The sequence below is a fragment of the Strix aluco genome, chromosome 3 (assembly GCF_031877795.1).
Source record: "Strix aluco isolate bStrAlu1 chromosome 3, bStrAlu1.hap1, whole genome shotgun sequence".
Taxonomy (NCBI): domain Eukaryota; kingdom Metazoa; phylum Chordata; class Aves; order Strigiformes; family Strigidae; genus Strix; species Strix aluco.
This window is the reverse complement of record NC_133933.1, coordinates 20,621,193-20,638,865: the sequence shown is the minus strand read 5'-3', so window position 1 is coordinate 20,638,865 and position 17,673 is coordinate 20,621,193. Positions and strand designations below refer to the sequence as shown.

General features: G+C 37.4%; 1 protein-coding gene across 37 annotated transcripts in view; it reads right to left on the bottom strand.

The window, feature by feature from the left end:
* Positions 1 to 17,673, bottom strand: part of NRXN1 (neurexin 1) — a 736,627-nt gene that overhangs the window by 11,818 nt on the left and 707,136 nt on the right. For 25 of the 37 annotated variants that reach the window (XM_074817633.1, XM_074817632.1, XM_074817647.1 and 22 more), the window contains one exon: positions 8,654 to 8,741. In XM_074817633.1, the coding sequence (XP_074673734.1) occupies positions 8,654 to 8,741 (88 nt within the window). The remainder of the gene's footprint in view (positions 1 to 8,653; positions 8,742 to 17,673) is intronic. The other 12 variants (XM_074817635.1, XM_074817648.1, XM_074817641.1 and 9 more) reach the window with 1 other exon arrangement.

Sequence of the window (17,673 nt, the reverse complement as noted above, 5' to 3'; positions counted from 1 at the left end):
TTCACGCTTGTGCAAGCAAATCCTCTGCCTTTCCAAAATTACTTATTTAATCAAACAAAAGTCTCACTCAAGTTGGCAAATTACTTGACTGTTTCTGAAAACCTCAGTTTTGCAATTACTAATTTACTAATTTTCCTCATTTTCCAACCAATGTCAGTGTGTGAAATCTACCCATGGAAAACCTTTTGAGTCCACATAATCTTTATTTGGCTTTGTCTAATTGGTTTCAGAAAATCTAATGTTTACAAAATAACCTGTAAACCAAATTCCTTTCTCAGGATGCAGATTAGGACAGGTCAGTGCTGGTTTTGTTACACTTTACTTGTGTATTGTGCTTCTATCCCAAACTGGAAAGACCATACTTTAGAAGACAAAATAGAGATTGTTCCCTGCCGGAGTTCAGAAAACTTCTACTGGTATGATCAGCATGGGCCATGTAACGGGTAAGATCTGACTTGGTATTTTAAAAAAGAAAGAAAGAAAGATTATTAGCATATAAATGAACAATATAGTTTATCTATAGAAATATATATTAAAAAACCCTTCATGATAGTTCAAAAACATATATATACATGTGTATATTTTGGGTATTTTACACCCTGTTCTTCAGTTAAGTGATTCTTTGATTCCAGATTAAAAAGATCTACACGTTTTTTGAAAATGGTGGAAACATCTCATAGTGAAGGCTGTCAAAGCACACACATCTTTATTTCTGTGGCTAACAACTAAGAATCACAAAAGATTTAGAACTGCCTAGAACCTATTTTCACATGTTAGGGATACATGCACAGAAACTGGGGCTTAATTAGTTGCGTTACTGAAAATCTTGAATACAAGTCTTGAAAATCAAGACTGCTTTGTTTAAGAGCACAATCATGGATCCAATTTCTTTTTTTTTTTTTTTGTCTGACAAAGCCCCTGCATTAGCAGTCAATTAATTATTTATGGTCTACGTAATACCTTATTCAGTAATTTTCTACTTTGTTAGATATAGGGGGTTTTTTTGAGTCATTCTGGACATATGTCAGTCTCCAGTTAATGCTAAGGAAGCTTTTTTATCTGGGAGTAGCAAAAAAGAACAGGTTAAGCATCTGCTTATATGTCAGCAACAGTGTTTCTTGCAAATTTTGCTAGGGAAAGTCAGGAAGGTAAGCCCTCAAAAGCATATGCATGTACTTGTGAGGAAGGAGACGGAAAACAAGAGAGAATGAATATTAAATGGACTGTGAGACAAGTGACTTTCTGCAAATAGCCTCAACAATGAAACAAGACTATATTCCTCCACTTTGGTGTGTGCTGAATGAGAGGAGACTTCTGCTCTCCTCCAAAGCTGCCCACAGAACTTCAACCCTTAGCTCTAATCTGCTCTCCGTTTGCATCCTCTCACTCACATTATCTCATGCATGGAGTGTACACTTGCCTCTTACTGACTAATGTATCACTTCTACACCTGGACATGATATTCATGGACATTTTATTGTCTGTGATCCAGACAAGCACTGAAAAATCTAGGGAGTTCCACCAAAGTCAGTGGGTATGACACATATCGCCCACATGTGTTTGTGAATGAGTGATGTGGAGTGCCTGGTTTGCTTCTCTGCATTCACATCCCAGTCTCAGTATCATAGCAGGATCATGTCCTTCAGCTTTGCCTGAAAATACCTTCAGAACTGAATCACAAACAGTTTTTTACATCTTTAAAAGAAAGAAAAATAACAGAGCCTTTTTTCATGGGCCACTCCTTCAGGAGTACTAAGTAATGTGCCCATTCTTCTTGAATTATTGTTTATAAAATGAGTAAATTTCTTCACACTACTACAAACATTACCATCTGGTTTTGTCTGTGCTGTGGAGATGTCTAACTCTAAACCACTGAACATGTAAAAGCAGTACTAATAATTGTCACTTAATGAATTTTTCTGAACAAGAACTGTCTTTTCATGTTGTCTGCACACGTTTGAAGCATGAAGTAGAGCTTTAGGTACTGCCATACAAATAATAATCCCAGTATTTACATCACAAATGTTTGCCAATCTTACACACATTATAGAATTGAGAACGTCCAACTTCAGCAAGACAGTGAGTGGAATATGAATGCACCCTCAAAGTTCACCCACAAGGAGAACCGCTCATCATTTACGCACCAGTGGCGAAGGTGTTGTGCAAGTTAACAGAGAGCTTTGTATGATTTATAGCAACCTGATGTCGATATTTCTTAGAACATAGTGAGCTGCTGGTATTGCATTGACAGAAAACCATTATGTTCAGGAAAAGAGCCAGCTTCCCAGTTTCCATCCATATGCTGCCTTCTGATATGTTCATATCACTGTAACTGCAATTAAAACATGCTAGAAAGCATTAGCCTCTGCTGTCATCTCTAGGCTATGTATTAAACCTCTCTTTGAATTACATATGTTCGGCAAGGAGTACTTACTTAATTGTTCGCATTTAAAAGGCATGTTTAACTAACAATAGCTGCATATTGTATTAAAGTGTGCTTAAAAAATAAACTTTAAAAAAATTTCATGTTGGTCACAAATCCCCTGTACCAGTTGAGGTTACACAAAGAAAGGATGGATAGGAGTGTGAACACCACCACTACCACCAAAATTACACAGAATGTATTTGAGGAGTCAGAATTTTCTAAACTATTGAAAAATTATTTGTAAGAGTGAAAGAAAACCCTTTCAGCACATGCTATTGTTTTCAGCTGCTCCTGACACTGGGAATGTATGAAAATCCTTAGGATTGTGTGGAAAGCTACAATTCTACTCAGCATTCCCATGTTTCAATGGTGTGGCTGGCAAAGAGTAGAGATCAGTGTTGGTACGATGGATCAATCATCATTTTTAATCTCATTTTCTTAGATAATTTCAGAACAAGTTCTTTTTGATAAAATTCAAATGAGAAATGCCATATTTGTAATTCACAGTGACAGACACTAACAGCTCAGTCTATTGACAAAGAAGTGGTTCAGTTCACAATAAAATAATTTGGAAAAATGCAACAATTGCTTTCTGTTGCCTTGGGGGGCTTTATGATTTATAAAAAACTTAACCTTAACAACCATTTTAACTTCAATTATAGGAAGATGAATCTATATCTGAAGCCCCTCAGTTCCCTTATGTATAGACACAGTAAGTGCTAAAATTTACAAAGTTTGTAAATAAAGCATAATTTTCACCCTGTAGTAGCTCATACAGACATGCCTATATGTACTTCACCTAAGCATTTTAAAAGGCTGATTCAGAACAACCCAGCAATCTTTCTAATACTGGAAACGCATATAGAACTACAGGATAATTGGACTGAGGCACAAATAGTCCCTTTATGTCTCAAGCCATAATGAACACAGTAGCCCTATGAACTAACTGTAATTTTATTTTTCTTTGTTTCAGCTCCTTGCACAATGAATTCCATGAAGTGCATTAAACAGGGCACTGGCAGTGATGTATAAATTATAGGAGTCACTTCACCTCCTACTGCAATGTTATCTTGCTGCCAGATGCATCTGGAATACAGTGCAATAATTTGTGACAGAAAACGAAGAGCAAAACTTCTAATAACTAGCATAAATCATTCGCAGTCCATATTTCACAGCTCTGCCCATTAGAAAAATAGGTATCAATGCTGGGACCAAACCTAAACCATCACAAAGCATTTCAGAACGTATGGTTTCTAGCCATCTCTATCTATCCAATGCATGTTCTCACACAGCAGGGCACATACATACGCAGGAAGCAGTTTGCATGCAAAGCCCCATCCTGTTCTGCTCACAGGACGAAGCCTTCCCCAAAGCAGTGACTGAACTGTGAGAGTCATCTTAGGTAATGGCTTGTTTGATCTCTCTTGGCTGTACTGATGCTTTGGAGATTTCTGACCGTCACCAGCTGTTTTCTGCAGTGCAATAAGCCTGACCAAGATGTAGGAAAACATGCTCAAAGATCAGTCCATAAGCATCTACCCTATTCTTGGTCCTTACTTAATAATGCAGGAAAATAACCGATCCCATTTCTCCCTCAGAATCAAGAATCAGGGCTAAGACAGGTAACTAATGCTACCAGTAGGTATATATCACTGAACTCTGTCCTGACTAGTCTTATCCTATTTACCTACAGAACAAGTACAGGACATGACACGAATCAAATGCTGTCCTGGGAAGTGGAACTGAAGAGCTGCCAGACAAATGCTGACCAAGAGATGATGACGTATCTTCTTGCCTTGCAACATGTGAACCTCTGTTGGTAGAAAGACACCTGTTTGGACCTGAAAAAAGCTTGTTTCTACAAGACCCTTTTTTTCACTTTGGAGGTTTTCTTCTGCTAAAACTTCCAAGACCAGCGAATACCGTATAATCTGGCTTTAAGACTGCCAAAAGGCCTAACCATCCAATTTCTGCTGGTGCCATCAGGAGAGGTTTTCAACCTAATTTCTAACTTAAACCTCTGTTGAGTCCCGAGTTTAAGAATGATTTAACTGTAATTTGCAGGAAAAGAACTGTTTGTGCGTATGCTAAAAACTGTAAGACTCTTTCCCTGGTCTAGATTTCCCTGCCATTAAACTCAATGATTTCACTTCATCTGACCCAGTTTGGACCTCTCTGCATTTTGGAACATTTCAACAGCTACAGAAGTAGCTGGATAATAGCTAACAAATAAAATACCGGCGCACCGTAACTGGAACAAATAAGCTGTGTAACGCAAATGCTCACTGAAACTCAGCAGAAACCCAAGCTCTGTACAGAGCTCAGGAAAGGCTGGAACAGCAGTCCTGATGTGCAGAATGACAATTTGTCCGCCCAGAGGTTTATAACTCTTCGTGCAAAATCAGCAAATCATCCCAGGTCCTTTTTTGGGGGATGGGTTTCCACTAACATTTTTCATAACTTGTCTACAAAATGAAAAAGCTTTATCATTTCCTCTATGACATGAAGCTGAGGAAACATAAACTATTATTTATTTTTACCATTATCATCATAATCATCATTACTCTTTGTGTTGTTATTAGTATTTAGAGTAGGAGAGGGGAATGTGGAGAGACTGTAAAAGCAATACGTGTTGCCTTACTATACAAAACATAACACAAACAAAATATGTTGACTAAGTTTCGCATGCTAATAAATTTGTTATGACTTCATCCAATTATGGCACATTTAGCAGTTTGTATACCACAATGAAATCTGCAATTATAATTTTTTGTGACTTTATGTTCCAGACAAGTTGATGGGATTGCTGCTTAGCAGCTCCTAATCTGGTCTACATTTTTATGTCCCACATGAAATTTGTTGCAAATTGCATCTTTCCATTTATTATTTAGAAGACAGGTGCACAGAAAGCGAAGCTGGTGGTGGCAGACCGAGACTTGTTAGCCACTACAAACTGCAACATAATTATCCTAGAAAAGAAGCCCTATTTTAAGCATAAGTCTTGCTAATCAGTAAAATCTAGATAATCAGTATTTTCTATGATATATAGGTTTACCATATTCAAACTGTTTGTTGAATAGGCTCTCATTTTGAGCTGAGAACTTTGGTTAGAAATAGGTATATTATGGGCAATCATCACGGAAACGTACAATTTGGCTCTGTCACAAAACTGAATGGACTCTGGCCATCCCTTAAATCTATTCTTGCTAGAAAAACATTGACCAGAGAGCTCTGAGAGCATCATCTCTTGTGCTGGGGTGGATCCGTTTGCTGACTGTCCATCAGGCAGCAAGAGAGGAAATCTAATGGGATCTCAGACGACGGCCTCCAAAGTGAAAACGTAATAGTAAAATTGTCCTAATCATCATATATTCAGCCTCCTAGAAGCATCTGTTAGGAAACATAAGCTTCAGCAGCATTAAGGAGGATGTTGAAGAGTCGCTGTGGAGAAGCAACTCTGGTTTGTGAAAAGGGTTAAGGGGAAAAAGCTGAACTGAACCATGGGAAGAATTTAAATGGAGTGACATATCTTTTTATATCTTCTATCCCAACTGAAAAGAAAAAAAAATCGTTATTCTGTCACTGCCAACAATATTATGCTTCTCTCCCTTAAGGTCCAGCCTATTGTTAGGAGGAGCTCAAATCTACATGGAGACTGCAGTATTCTTGAGATGGAACAGTACCTTCCAGACTCTTCATGAAGAAAGCTTATTCATAAAACCAAGTGACTAAGACTAAAACAGCTTACAGAGAGACTATGCTAGAAGCTATGACTTCAGTAACCCTTTTGGTTCATGTTTCAAATATGAGAAAAGGACAAGGCTGGTGAAGAGGGAGGCAAATTAATAACTTTCAAGAGTTGAGAGTGGGAAGACAAGTGACATTTTGATGTGAAGAATGACGATAAAATGATCCAAACAATTGGGATTATGGAGAACATATTTCCTGTGCCAATCAATACTTTTTTTAAAATGAGTAGCAGTTGGGATCCAATAAATGAAAGAGTAAAACCATTCTGAAATAAACAAAAATGAGAAGTGTAGCTGGATGTTGAATGATAAGCTAAACCAGGAAAGCTAGGCACCAGGGTGTAAAGCTAATGGCAATGTTTTGCAGGAAGACTAGCATTCACATTCCCCCCTCTGGACTATAGTTTGGACAGAAGTGATTACCTGTCAGAAAGGTTTCACCCCTCCCATTCCTGCACCCACCAGCTAAATGTCTGTGTGTGGTTCCAGGACTACCAAACATTGCAGCTCCATATCTGAAGTTCAAAACAACCTCAGAGAAGAATTAATCTGAAATTTCTTTGGCTTTCAGCAAGCTGGAAGGCTAAGACAATACAAATACATCTCTAATACAACAGCTGCATTCTCAGAGGGTTTGGGCAATTGTTTAGTGCTAGGTAACTAATGTATTGTTTTACAATTACCTTATAAAATTTAAAAAATGTATTAAAATTATCTACATTTCCAGTAGATAAATGTCACTTTATCTGTTGAATAGCACTGCCCGAGTTAACTACAGCAAGGAAGCAATTGGCATGAATGAGCTCAGAGCCATATGAACTACTGCATTGACTCATCTTGTTAAACTCAAGAATTTGAAAATGAGAAGGAAAGAGCAGAAAAAAAAATATCCTGGAAATTAATTTTCAAACTTTCAAAAACGAAATTCTTATCACAATTCCTAAATATCGTGATCATGATGTCTGGGACTTCTGCAAGTGAAATGTCTTCCTGAGAGATATAGAAATGTGTAAGGTGGGTGTACCTATCGCTGCTCAGTTTTAAGAATGGTCATTCCATCTTGTGGCATTTTGGAAACCACTCCGAAATACTTTGACTGGAAAGCAAAAGAAATCAACCCCAAAGTATTCTCATATAATCTATAAATAACTAGGTTCTTGGAAGAGCTCAAATGCCACCCTGCATGTCCATCAAACACTGAGACAAGTCATAAATGTCTCTGCCTTTACTTAAATTTAAATAAATACTTTTTGCACGTGGATATTAGGCTATGTGACTTGGAAAAGGAACCATGCATCTGCATGTGAAGCAAAATTTTATTTGTCTTAAGGCTAGGTATACTTATCTCCTGCCCCAGATCCACAGACAGATCTCCTGTTGTACTAAGACGGCTCTCAGTTGTGGTTTGCATTAATATACTGGTATCAAATTTAATTGATTTCTACTTGAACTAAATATGTTACTGCACAACAAATTGATCTTAATTCTTTTACTATTAAGTATTATAGCAAGTACTGAACATTACCAAATTACCTAAAGCAACTGACAGTAGGCGTGCTACCAAATAGCACAGAATTCAAGTGAATAAAAAAACCTGAGATATATATGGTACCACAAGCTGTTCACTCAGAGAAGGTAAAAGCTAACCCAAGCCAACAAAGAAAGTAGGAGTAATTCTGGGTTTTTAAAAGGTTATAGAGTAACGTAATTCTTCAGATTGCTATCATGAAGTTTTGCATTTATCTGTGATAAACATTCAGATTTTTAGAGAAGTATGTAGTATTTAATTGAATATAAAGGTAAGTGCAAAATCATATCACAGAGAAAAATTAGTACCAAATCTTCATTATTCAGTGGGAGTAGGAAAGACATGGCCAAATCACTACGCAGTTTTCTGTTCCATGGAAAATACTAGAATGTCAGAATTTTGAACCGAAGCGAAACATACACTCTGAGTAGTCTTGGCTCAGAAAAAAGCCATAAAACAACTCGAAATTTGAGACTGTTGTATTCTATGTCTTGAAGTTTTTACTATCTATACAGTATTTCATACCATAAAGAGTAATTCAAAGTGAACTCTCCTGACATAATACAACATTTGAAATACAGCACTTTTATCTTATTTGGGGGAAATGCTTAAGGCACAAACAATTGCAACATCCTTCTCCTAAATGAAGCTGTCCCTTCTTTATCATGACAACACAGTTGCAGGGGCCCTAGAATGCCCTTTGCAGTCCAGCCTCAGGTCCTCAGTCAAGCTATAACCTTGCTCAGATCATGATTATCAATGTGCTCCCATCCATTGTCTTTGAAAAACATATACCAAACTCTCCCTCTCTGCTGACACTGCCATGTGTAGAAAGGCCCCAATTCAACTTCTCCCTGCTATGTAAGAAAGGACTGTCCCACTAGATGGGACTCTGGGGGACTGAAGCATGCAAATATGAAATAAAAGAAAGTAATAAAAAAGTTGACTAACCTAACCCACCTGAGCTCGGCTCACAGGGATCGATGTCCTCATCATCGCTAGGACATTCAGCCGAGGCCACGAGGATGTCATCTGTGGTCTGCAAAGAAAATAAAAGTCAAATAGATATATTTTAATTGACTGAACATGTTGTAAAATTCTCAGTGGCATTTATTTTATTGCTTGGATTTATGCAAGGCCCAGAGCATTCCAGACTTAATATGTAATGGCACAGTGACACTCTCCAACTCTGTATTAATAGGACTTTGCTTTTCAATTCACACTTGTCAGTTTTTAGAAGAACTGTGTTAGATATCCAGTGCAGCCACTTAAACATTTTAATATTTTTTTGTAATAAGAACAGAAAGTAGGATAGAATACATATATTGGGGCTGCTGGTCTTCCCTCTTTATCTCCAATATCTCTACTATGATATTGCTGAAAACACTGAGAGCATTAAAAAACCGAGTCAAAATATTGAACTGCCTGCAGCTGTTAAAACTATCAGAAATGCAGGGATGTTTTCTCCATTAATTGCACTTGGTTTCTCAGATGTAGAGCCAAAAAAAAAAAAAAAAGGAAGAGAGTCAAACATGACTCTCATTGAGTTGAAAAAAACTATTCAATGAAAAGAAAGTCGAGGCAAGAAAACAATAATAAGTATATGCAGTGTTAGAAAGTATCCTATTTTCTTAAATAAGTGAAAACACCTTATTTTCTTAAATAAGTGAAGTATTGCCTGCATGCCGTGTTTAGGTCCAAGGGGTTCTAGGAACATCTGTCCAAAATGAGCTTGGGCAGTTCTTTGTATAATGAAATCAAATAAATCAAGACAAAGGAGACAGACCAGGGAATGTATAATACAACACACTATAAAGAAAAGAAACTGGGGATTCCTATCTACCACTTCTTACAGTGCAAGAACAAGGAGATACTCAATGAAACATTGAGACAATCAATCTGAACCTGATCAAATGAAATACCTTCTGTTCAAGCCACCTCTGAGAACAGTCATTTAGAAATGTAATAAGAACATCCACAGTTATTAGGGGATATAATAGCAGGGAAATATAAACTGTCATGCTCCTGGTCATTTCTCAAACAATTAATAATAAGCTTTTCCTATGGGCAAGACATTTCATAACTGTCCATTTCAAGCTTCTGTTCGCCTCACCAAAGGAAATACACAGAGAGAATAAAAAGACTACATCATATTGAGACAAGAGGCAGAGGATAATAGCAGGCAAAAAAGCCATTCTTGGATTCCTGTATGAAACACATGCCAACAAGGAGATACAACCCATTTCAGTGAATGTGAAACATTATTTTTATATTTCTTTTCCTCCATGAGTATAGAGGAGGGACATAAAAGACATCAATTTTTCCTTCCCTAGTTTAAGTCTGAACATGTAAAAATTTTATTTCTGTACAGTAGGCCCAAAGCCTAACCAATGTTGTTTATCATTATTATTCTAACTGAAGTTTGAAAGCAAAGCATATTACAGGAATAGGCTTCTCCTTGACATGCTTCAGGAATATTAATGCTTTCAGCACTTCTGTGAAGTAGGAAAGTGATACAGGAATACATTAATTAATATACCAGGCATAACAAAGAAAAGCCTACTATAATAATATTATATTTTACAGGTAGAAGACTGAAGCATAAGAGAATGAAGTAACTTGCTGGAGGTAACCAAAAAAGCTACAAACAGCTACGTTATGTCACAGTTTGATGCCATAATCACAAAAATTATCTTTCCTTATAGCAGAGGAAATTTATAGCTGGAGAAAACCAATCTATACATCTGTAATGCTGTCAAAATTAGCTCGCAGGTTTGCAATGAGAGTTAAAAAGATTAAAAAAAAAAGTATTCTAGTTGTCCATTCTTTCTGACATGTAGAAAAACAAAGTTACAACAAAAGCCAGCTGCAAACATCTTCTTGAATTTCTGATGTCCATTTCTTTTCCCCACCCAGAATACAACCATTTAAACTTGAAAATCAGTATCTTGGTCTCTTTGTGGAAAAGCACCTATGTTTTTCCTAAAGTATAAAGAAAAAAGAAACAACCAGGTAACCAATAAAGCCGACACATAAAAAGTTAACTCTGTACCGTAAAAACCACAGCTAATAAGTATAAAAAGGTACTAATAAGTATAAAAAAACCTATCATGCATGTCCCAAACAGTTTCAGTTTGGTCAGTGAAACCACAGTGTCATATTTTTCCTTCTGCCCATAACACTGGAGAATACTATACTTTTATGACCTGAAGCCACAATTCTGAACATTTACCAACTGATCACTGGAGAATTGTATACAAATACCATCAGAGAAGACCACACGCGTACATAATAGTCACAGCAAGGAATGATGGTCTGTTAGATGTACTGGTCGAACTGGAATTTTGTTTAAGGGTGCTTTGGTATATGCATGGATGAGTAACACATGTAACTTGAGCAAACTGAGGTGAAATGATCAGATAGATTTATAGAATTACGGCACTGTCTCCAATTATTCTTGATAGAGGATAGTATGGTCGGAGTTTACTTTAAATAACTCTACTTTCTGTACAATTTGCAGTGCAATCAAAATTACCAGAAAAAAACTATGGAAAAATAATACACTTTAAATATCTTAATGTATGAAAGATACCTTGCTCAGTTACTTATAAAGAGGGAGTGTCAAAACTGTCTTTATAAAGTGACACTAATTCCAATCTATGGAAAGAGTATTCACACTTCTACAAGAACAAAGGGATGTTCTTGACTGATAAAAGTGCACGTATATTATGGTTCTGAAATGAATAGTACCTTAAAAAAATGTGAATATAGCACGTCAAGAAAGACCTCATTAATGTCTCAGAGTATTAAAGGAAATAATGTATGTTTCAAAGTCAATACTAGATATAAAACTAATTTTGTTGCAAGCAATAAATCAAGTAACAGTATTTGAATAAGAAGGGAAATGGTAAGATGATGTGAAAAATGTTTTCTTCAGAAAAATGTCAGGAACAATTCCAGGTGAAGTATCAATTAACAGATGTGTCACAACCTCTGCCTGTTCTCCTCTGTCCCCGAACCCAAATACCTCTTTCCTGCTACTCATACATATTTTTTATCAGAAAAAAGATAAAGGAGCTGTGAAAGGCAAGTGACAACAAAGCTACAAATGAAAGCCACTGGACTTCTTAACGCGGTTTAAAATGAGACTAAGAATTAGCTAAAACACCAGAGAATATAAATACATAATTTAAAGAAATACTATGGGCTAGCTAACAGAGTTCTTTCTCCAGAAGAGCTCTGACTGACAGGAATTTACCTGAACAGAGAGCAGGACTTAGACTAAGGGTCTCAGACAGCCATGGGGTACAGATAAATAATGCAAGATAGAGTAATATGTTTTACTTACTGCACATTATCTTTTCCTCATGCTTTTTAATTTGGATGGGAAGATTTAAAACAAATCAGTTCTCCTAAGTAAACTGCAATTGTTGCTAGCACTATGGCTAATTTACAGGACACTGCTTCGAGCATTCTTATTAATCAAGGATTTAAAAGTCAGTGGAAAATCCCTTATTTACAGTGAGTGCCTAATAGGATAACATCCAGCTGGTATCATCATAATACATGATCGGATTAGAATGTCTCTTGGGCGAGTTGTTCAAATTCATTTAAGAAGCGATACTCTAGTTCTGAGAGATTAAAAAAAAAATATTAAAATAGCAGGTGTACAACCTGGAAGGCCAGGCAGAATTTCTTTTGATTGCATCTTCTTTTCTTTGCATATTTTCAGGGCTTTTGAGTTTCATTCTGGGTATGTGGTTGTACGATTTAAAATGAAGTCCATTGTAATATGTGGATTCTTAAAAAGTTGGACATTTGTTCAGATTTCAGAGAAAGGATGGTAGAAAAAGCTTACAATTAATGTGCCAATATAAAAAACGGACAAAAAACCCCCACAACCCACGTCTTGTAAAGCTAGAAGTCACTGCATAATGTTGTTTCTGACAATTATTCATGGGCGTGGCCCCTGCAGGAATAGGTCTTGCTTACATCAGTCAGGTCTGCTTGCAGAAATAAGGACTTTGGGATTTGTCTCTTAGCCAAGAGAGAGTTTAAAATATCACCAATCTGCCACCTTGCCCGAGGAAGGAAATGGTAATTATTTTAAGAAAGCTCCTGACCAGATCAAAAAATGATGCTCTAGTCATAGCTTAAATACAGTGACCGTCTGTAGCTATGGATAAATATCAAGCTGCCTCAAAGGTTACTACCATGGGTCCAGAACTGGTACCAGCAATTATGGTTGTGCCCTTCTAATAGTGCTCTTTGAATGCTATGTCATTTAAAAAAAAAAAAATAATTGCAAATGAATAAACAATACTTTAAGGTTTTTTTGATCATTCAGTTTTTGCACGACTGGGCATGAATACACACCATCTTACTCAGTTTTGATGTATGAAGCCTGTTATACCTGAGGGTACTAGGGAAATATGATCTAAAAATTAAATCACCAATCTGAATTGTGCATTCATTAACAGCGTAATGGTCCTGCATATTTTCTCCTGTAGTATTCCACCAGCTCTCCTTTAAATCACAGCACCCTACAGCTACTCTGAATATAGTTTATTCCTTTCTTGTCCAATAATATACTTTATCCCACGAGAACCGCAAGTAAATCCAAATTACACAACAGTTAAAAACTAGCAGTCCTAAATTATTATATGAATTATAAACAGCATAACTGCTTGTGACTAATGTTTCAATTATTTGAGATGAGAACTTCAACTATGTAATCAAAACTATTCTTATTTATTTGTAGAGCTTTGGCACTTAATGATACCAGCCAGGCGCTGTTGTGCTTGGTGCTAGAGGCAGCTGGAAGGAAAAGGCTCTGCTCTGAGGAGCTTGCAGTTTGATTTTGGACCAGATGCAACAAAAGAGTGTGAGAGAGGGGAACGGAGGATAAGAAGGGTCAGGTGAGGATGCTACTGATAACTGCTAGCAGTTATGCAGGCTCTGATTTAGCAAATTTTCCAAAGTGATGCTCGAAGACGGCAGGAAGGAAGGTCAGGAAGAAAGGAGGCAGAGAAAAGCCAGGCAGGAGCCTGAGACTGGCCAAGGAGATGCTGGGAACAGATGGTGCCTGGAGAGCACTGCCAAGGCTGCAAGCCTCTCCGAGGAAACTCGGCATATTTAAAACCCGTCCGGTGAGCAGGCTGGCGCAGGAGGAGGCAGGCAGCACCAACAGCTTGACGCTTAAGGCACGGGAGGATGGAGCGTGGTTGTGTTGGGAGGGGAAGTAACGAAGGAAGTAATTAATGGTAAGGTCACAGGAGCAAAGGGGACAAGGCGGTAAAATGGGATGGTCTGGATACAAGGGAGTTGATATCAACACACCTGATTGTGTGAAGATTAATGGGTAAGAAATTAATTACTCTTAACAAATGACTGTCTGAAAACATACTTTCAGATATAGGACTAGGAAATTAAACCTCTAATTCTCTTCTTCCCCTTCTCTGAAATGCTTGGTTATTGTCTCTGCTTACATTACTCCATTTTTCCTCCTGAAAAAAAGCTTATTCAAATACTTGCCATTTAGTTCAAAGAGAATCAACTGCAGCTGATATTTAAACACAAAGGTCTGCTTCAGCTTAGCAGAAGGGCATATAGCTAGAGCCATGGTATAAACAAAGGTTTTGAAAAACCAACAGATATATATTACTATCTTCATTAAGCTGTGGCAAACTTTCCTTTAAAAATATGGTTCATGCAGTGTTTACAGAAGGGAGCTTAGAGCAGTCATTTTGTACTTTTGCACTGGACACGTTAACTTCTGAGGCAGTAAGGAACCTTCCTGAAAAACAATCCCTTGTATATATTCCTTTTTTCCCCCTATTTTTCTTTTCAAGGGAGGAATAAAGTAACCTAAACCACTGGGAATGCTGGCAGAAACCAGGGTATGAAAAATCACAAAAGACTTCATGTGGAAAAAATCAAATTTCATTTTTAGGATGGGATTAACTGCACAATTTTCTAGCCAAGACTGTGTAATTTAAATTTAATTTTCTGTGTATGAAGCAGATCTCTATGACTGGTTGTTGAGACAGTTGTAGAAAGAAACTCAAATATGTCACATTAATCACTTGTACTCCAGCTAGCTTCTCCCTGGTGTTAATAACCTCCCATTGCATGAGGCAGTTTGCTGAGAAAGATGCTATAGTGATCTAGCAGTAATATCAGCTCTAGATGACATGCCATTTGGACAACTGCCTCTAAAGTTGTATTTAAACTGCTATAGATCAAACAAGTACATGTGCATCAATTACTGCTCGTCCACCCACATACAAAAAGTGCTACTGAAAAATGTTATTTCTGGACATGGATATTAAAATGCTAATATTTCAAGCACATACACAATATTTTTTATATCTTTTATTAACTGCTGACATATTATTACCCTGTAATGTGAAAATACAGTAACTGAATATCGAAACACTTTCTCAAAACTGGCTCTCATCTAATTAATACCATCATGTTATTTCTTGAATCGGTCAGTGTTTGACACTAGGAGAAAGCAAAAGCCTTGATTAACAAGTTCCTTTCACAGGAAAAAAAAAAAAAAAAAAAAGTCTAGGATGTAATAACCAAACACAGCAAGGCCTTTCAGTTAATGAAATCAGTGTTGTAGAAATTAAACTCTGAGGTGTAGGTAAAAAACTCAAGACAATGCCTTGGATGCCCTGCAGGTCTCCTCCAGCCTCTGTCCCTGAATCTCAGCAGTGAGGGGAATGCAGCTGCCCTGCACAACAAAGCAGAATAACCTTATTACTGGCCTCTACCTCTCTACATAAAGTACAGAAAGTCTGCCTTTCCGTGTAACAACCTTAAAATCCACAGTATTATTTCCATGCAGAGCAGCATTTGTATTACTTCTCCAGCTCCCCTCCTCCTCCCAAACATCTAAATTCTCATGGGCAAAATTACCACAAATAGCTGAAATATATTTGAGGAAAGGATTTATAGTAAAATAATGTCAACGAAACTGCGTGGCTTTCCTTTAAGCTCTGAATTTGAAGTTAATTGCTTTGGTCAAAGTCTTAAAGCCATTTATCTCATCTGGAAAAAAGCAGAAGCAGAGCTGAGAAAATCCACATGCTGGCAAAACCACAACTTTTTACCTGGACAGCGAGCCAGGCAGCACTCTGCATTAATCTTCAAAAATAAAAGTATTACTAATTAAAAATATGTAAATAATCCAAATCTTTTCCTATCAGGTTATGTCCCTTACCTCCTGCAATTCATGAATAATGTTAGTTTCACAGATGTAGACCAAAACCAATTTCTATATTCATTTTCTTTATGAAAGTCACTTTTCTTGTCCCCTTGTGAAACTTTTGGGGAGTTGCTGTCTGGAAAATTAACCCACTGCTTTTCCTCCCTCTTTCTCTGCACGTTGGCAACTAATGAAAGCACACATGTCTCCATCAATATATTTTTCACTGGTCACTCTTCTGTATTTAAAGGCCTTGCAAGGAGATACTGAACACCACACTCACTGCATAACAGCAGGGGCTATTTTGTACTTCTCTTCTTGAAACAAGCTGATCCTGTGCTAGCTGTGGTTCTTGGACGGAAGGTAAGCAGCAACCACAGTGACAGAGTATCAAGGATGGCAGTTACCACTTCTCAGTTTTCAGCAGGAGTAAGGTGGTTTATTTTTTGGAGTAATTACTTTGTTACTTGAACCAAGTCTTTAGTTATAGCACAGGGTTTGGTATTTACAAAGGGACCAACTGATGTTTACCATGAATGTCGGACTAATGCTTCAAAACGGTGCCCGCTGCAATGAAAGGTGAACTGTCGATCTTTCATACCCTTCACATCAAGGCCAACCATGTCATAAAAACCTGATGGCATGTTTTGCATGAGGAGTCATATCAGCATCATGCACATTTTGCATTGATAAAGACCTAGATTTGTTTTGCAGTGCCAGGGGAATGGACCAGCATTTGACTTCTTTCCTGAAAGTGGTATGACACGATCTTGCTTATGATCAATGCAGAACTACAGGCACAGTAAAAAGACCAAACTGTTCCTTTCCCTCCTACTGGAGATATTGGGGAGGGGTGGCTAGCTGGGCATAACAAATGTATGAGCCCTGCACCATGTCTACATTGCTGCCTTTGATCCATTCTGCCCACTCCCTCCCTCCTGCAGTGGGGCTGATCTCACGTCCCTGTTCTCAGGACTCGTCTCTCTGTGCTCTCAGGAGCTGCCCCCAAGCCCCCAGCAATCCACGTGAAGTTGCTGGCAGAACTAACCCAATGGCTTCTCATGCTGGAGAAAAAAAAACACAGGTGAAGAGACATGGCACAAACCTGAACTTTAATCTTGAAGGTAGATATGCAACGTGCCAGCAAACAAATCACTGGCACCTATTTGCCTAATGCCTAGTATATTATTTATACTGTGCCATTTGTTAAAGCAGTCATGGCCTGGATGAAGAATGAATAGTCATATTATTTCTCTCTCATCTAACTTTTAGACTCACAGTGGTGTAACATTTCTGTTTCCAGAAATAATTTTTTTGGCTAATTTTCATTCCGTGATTACAAGTATTTCTGTCATGGATCATACTGATCAGAAGAAGCTGCGCTTTGCTTCAACTTAACTTTTTCACCCTTATTTCCCCCAGATAACTAAAGCAGCTTGAGAACAAGGGACAGGTGAACTCTTTCAAAAGTCAATTGTGCTTTCTTTCTGAGATTCTCTTCAGAACATGCATATTCTTCTCTCATAAACACCATACTTCATTACAGAACAACAAAAATACAGTTTGATTTTTGTTTTGTTTTTACATTTGCACTAAGTCTAAAATATATGGAACGGAACGTGATGGATGAAATGCAATCCTATTATTTTCTCCTAGGCAAGAAAATAATTTTGCCTCTAAGTAGGAGAGAAATATTTTTGGGCATTATGCTTGTATTTTCTGATATCATTTTATTTTTAGCTGCCTCTTTTGCTGA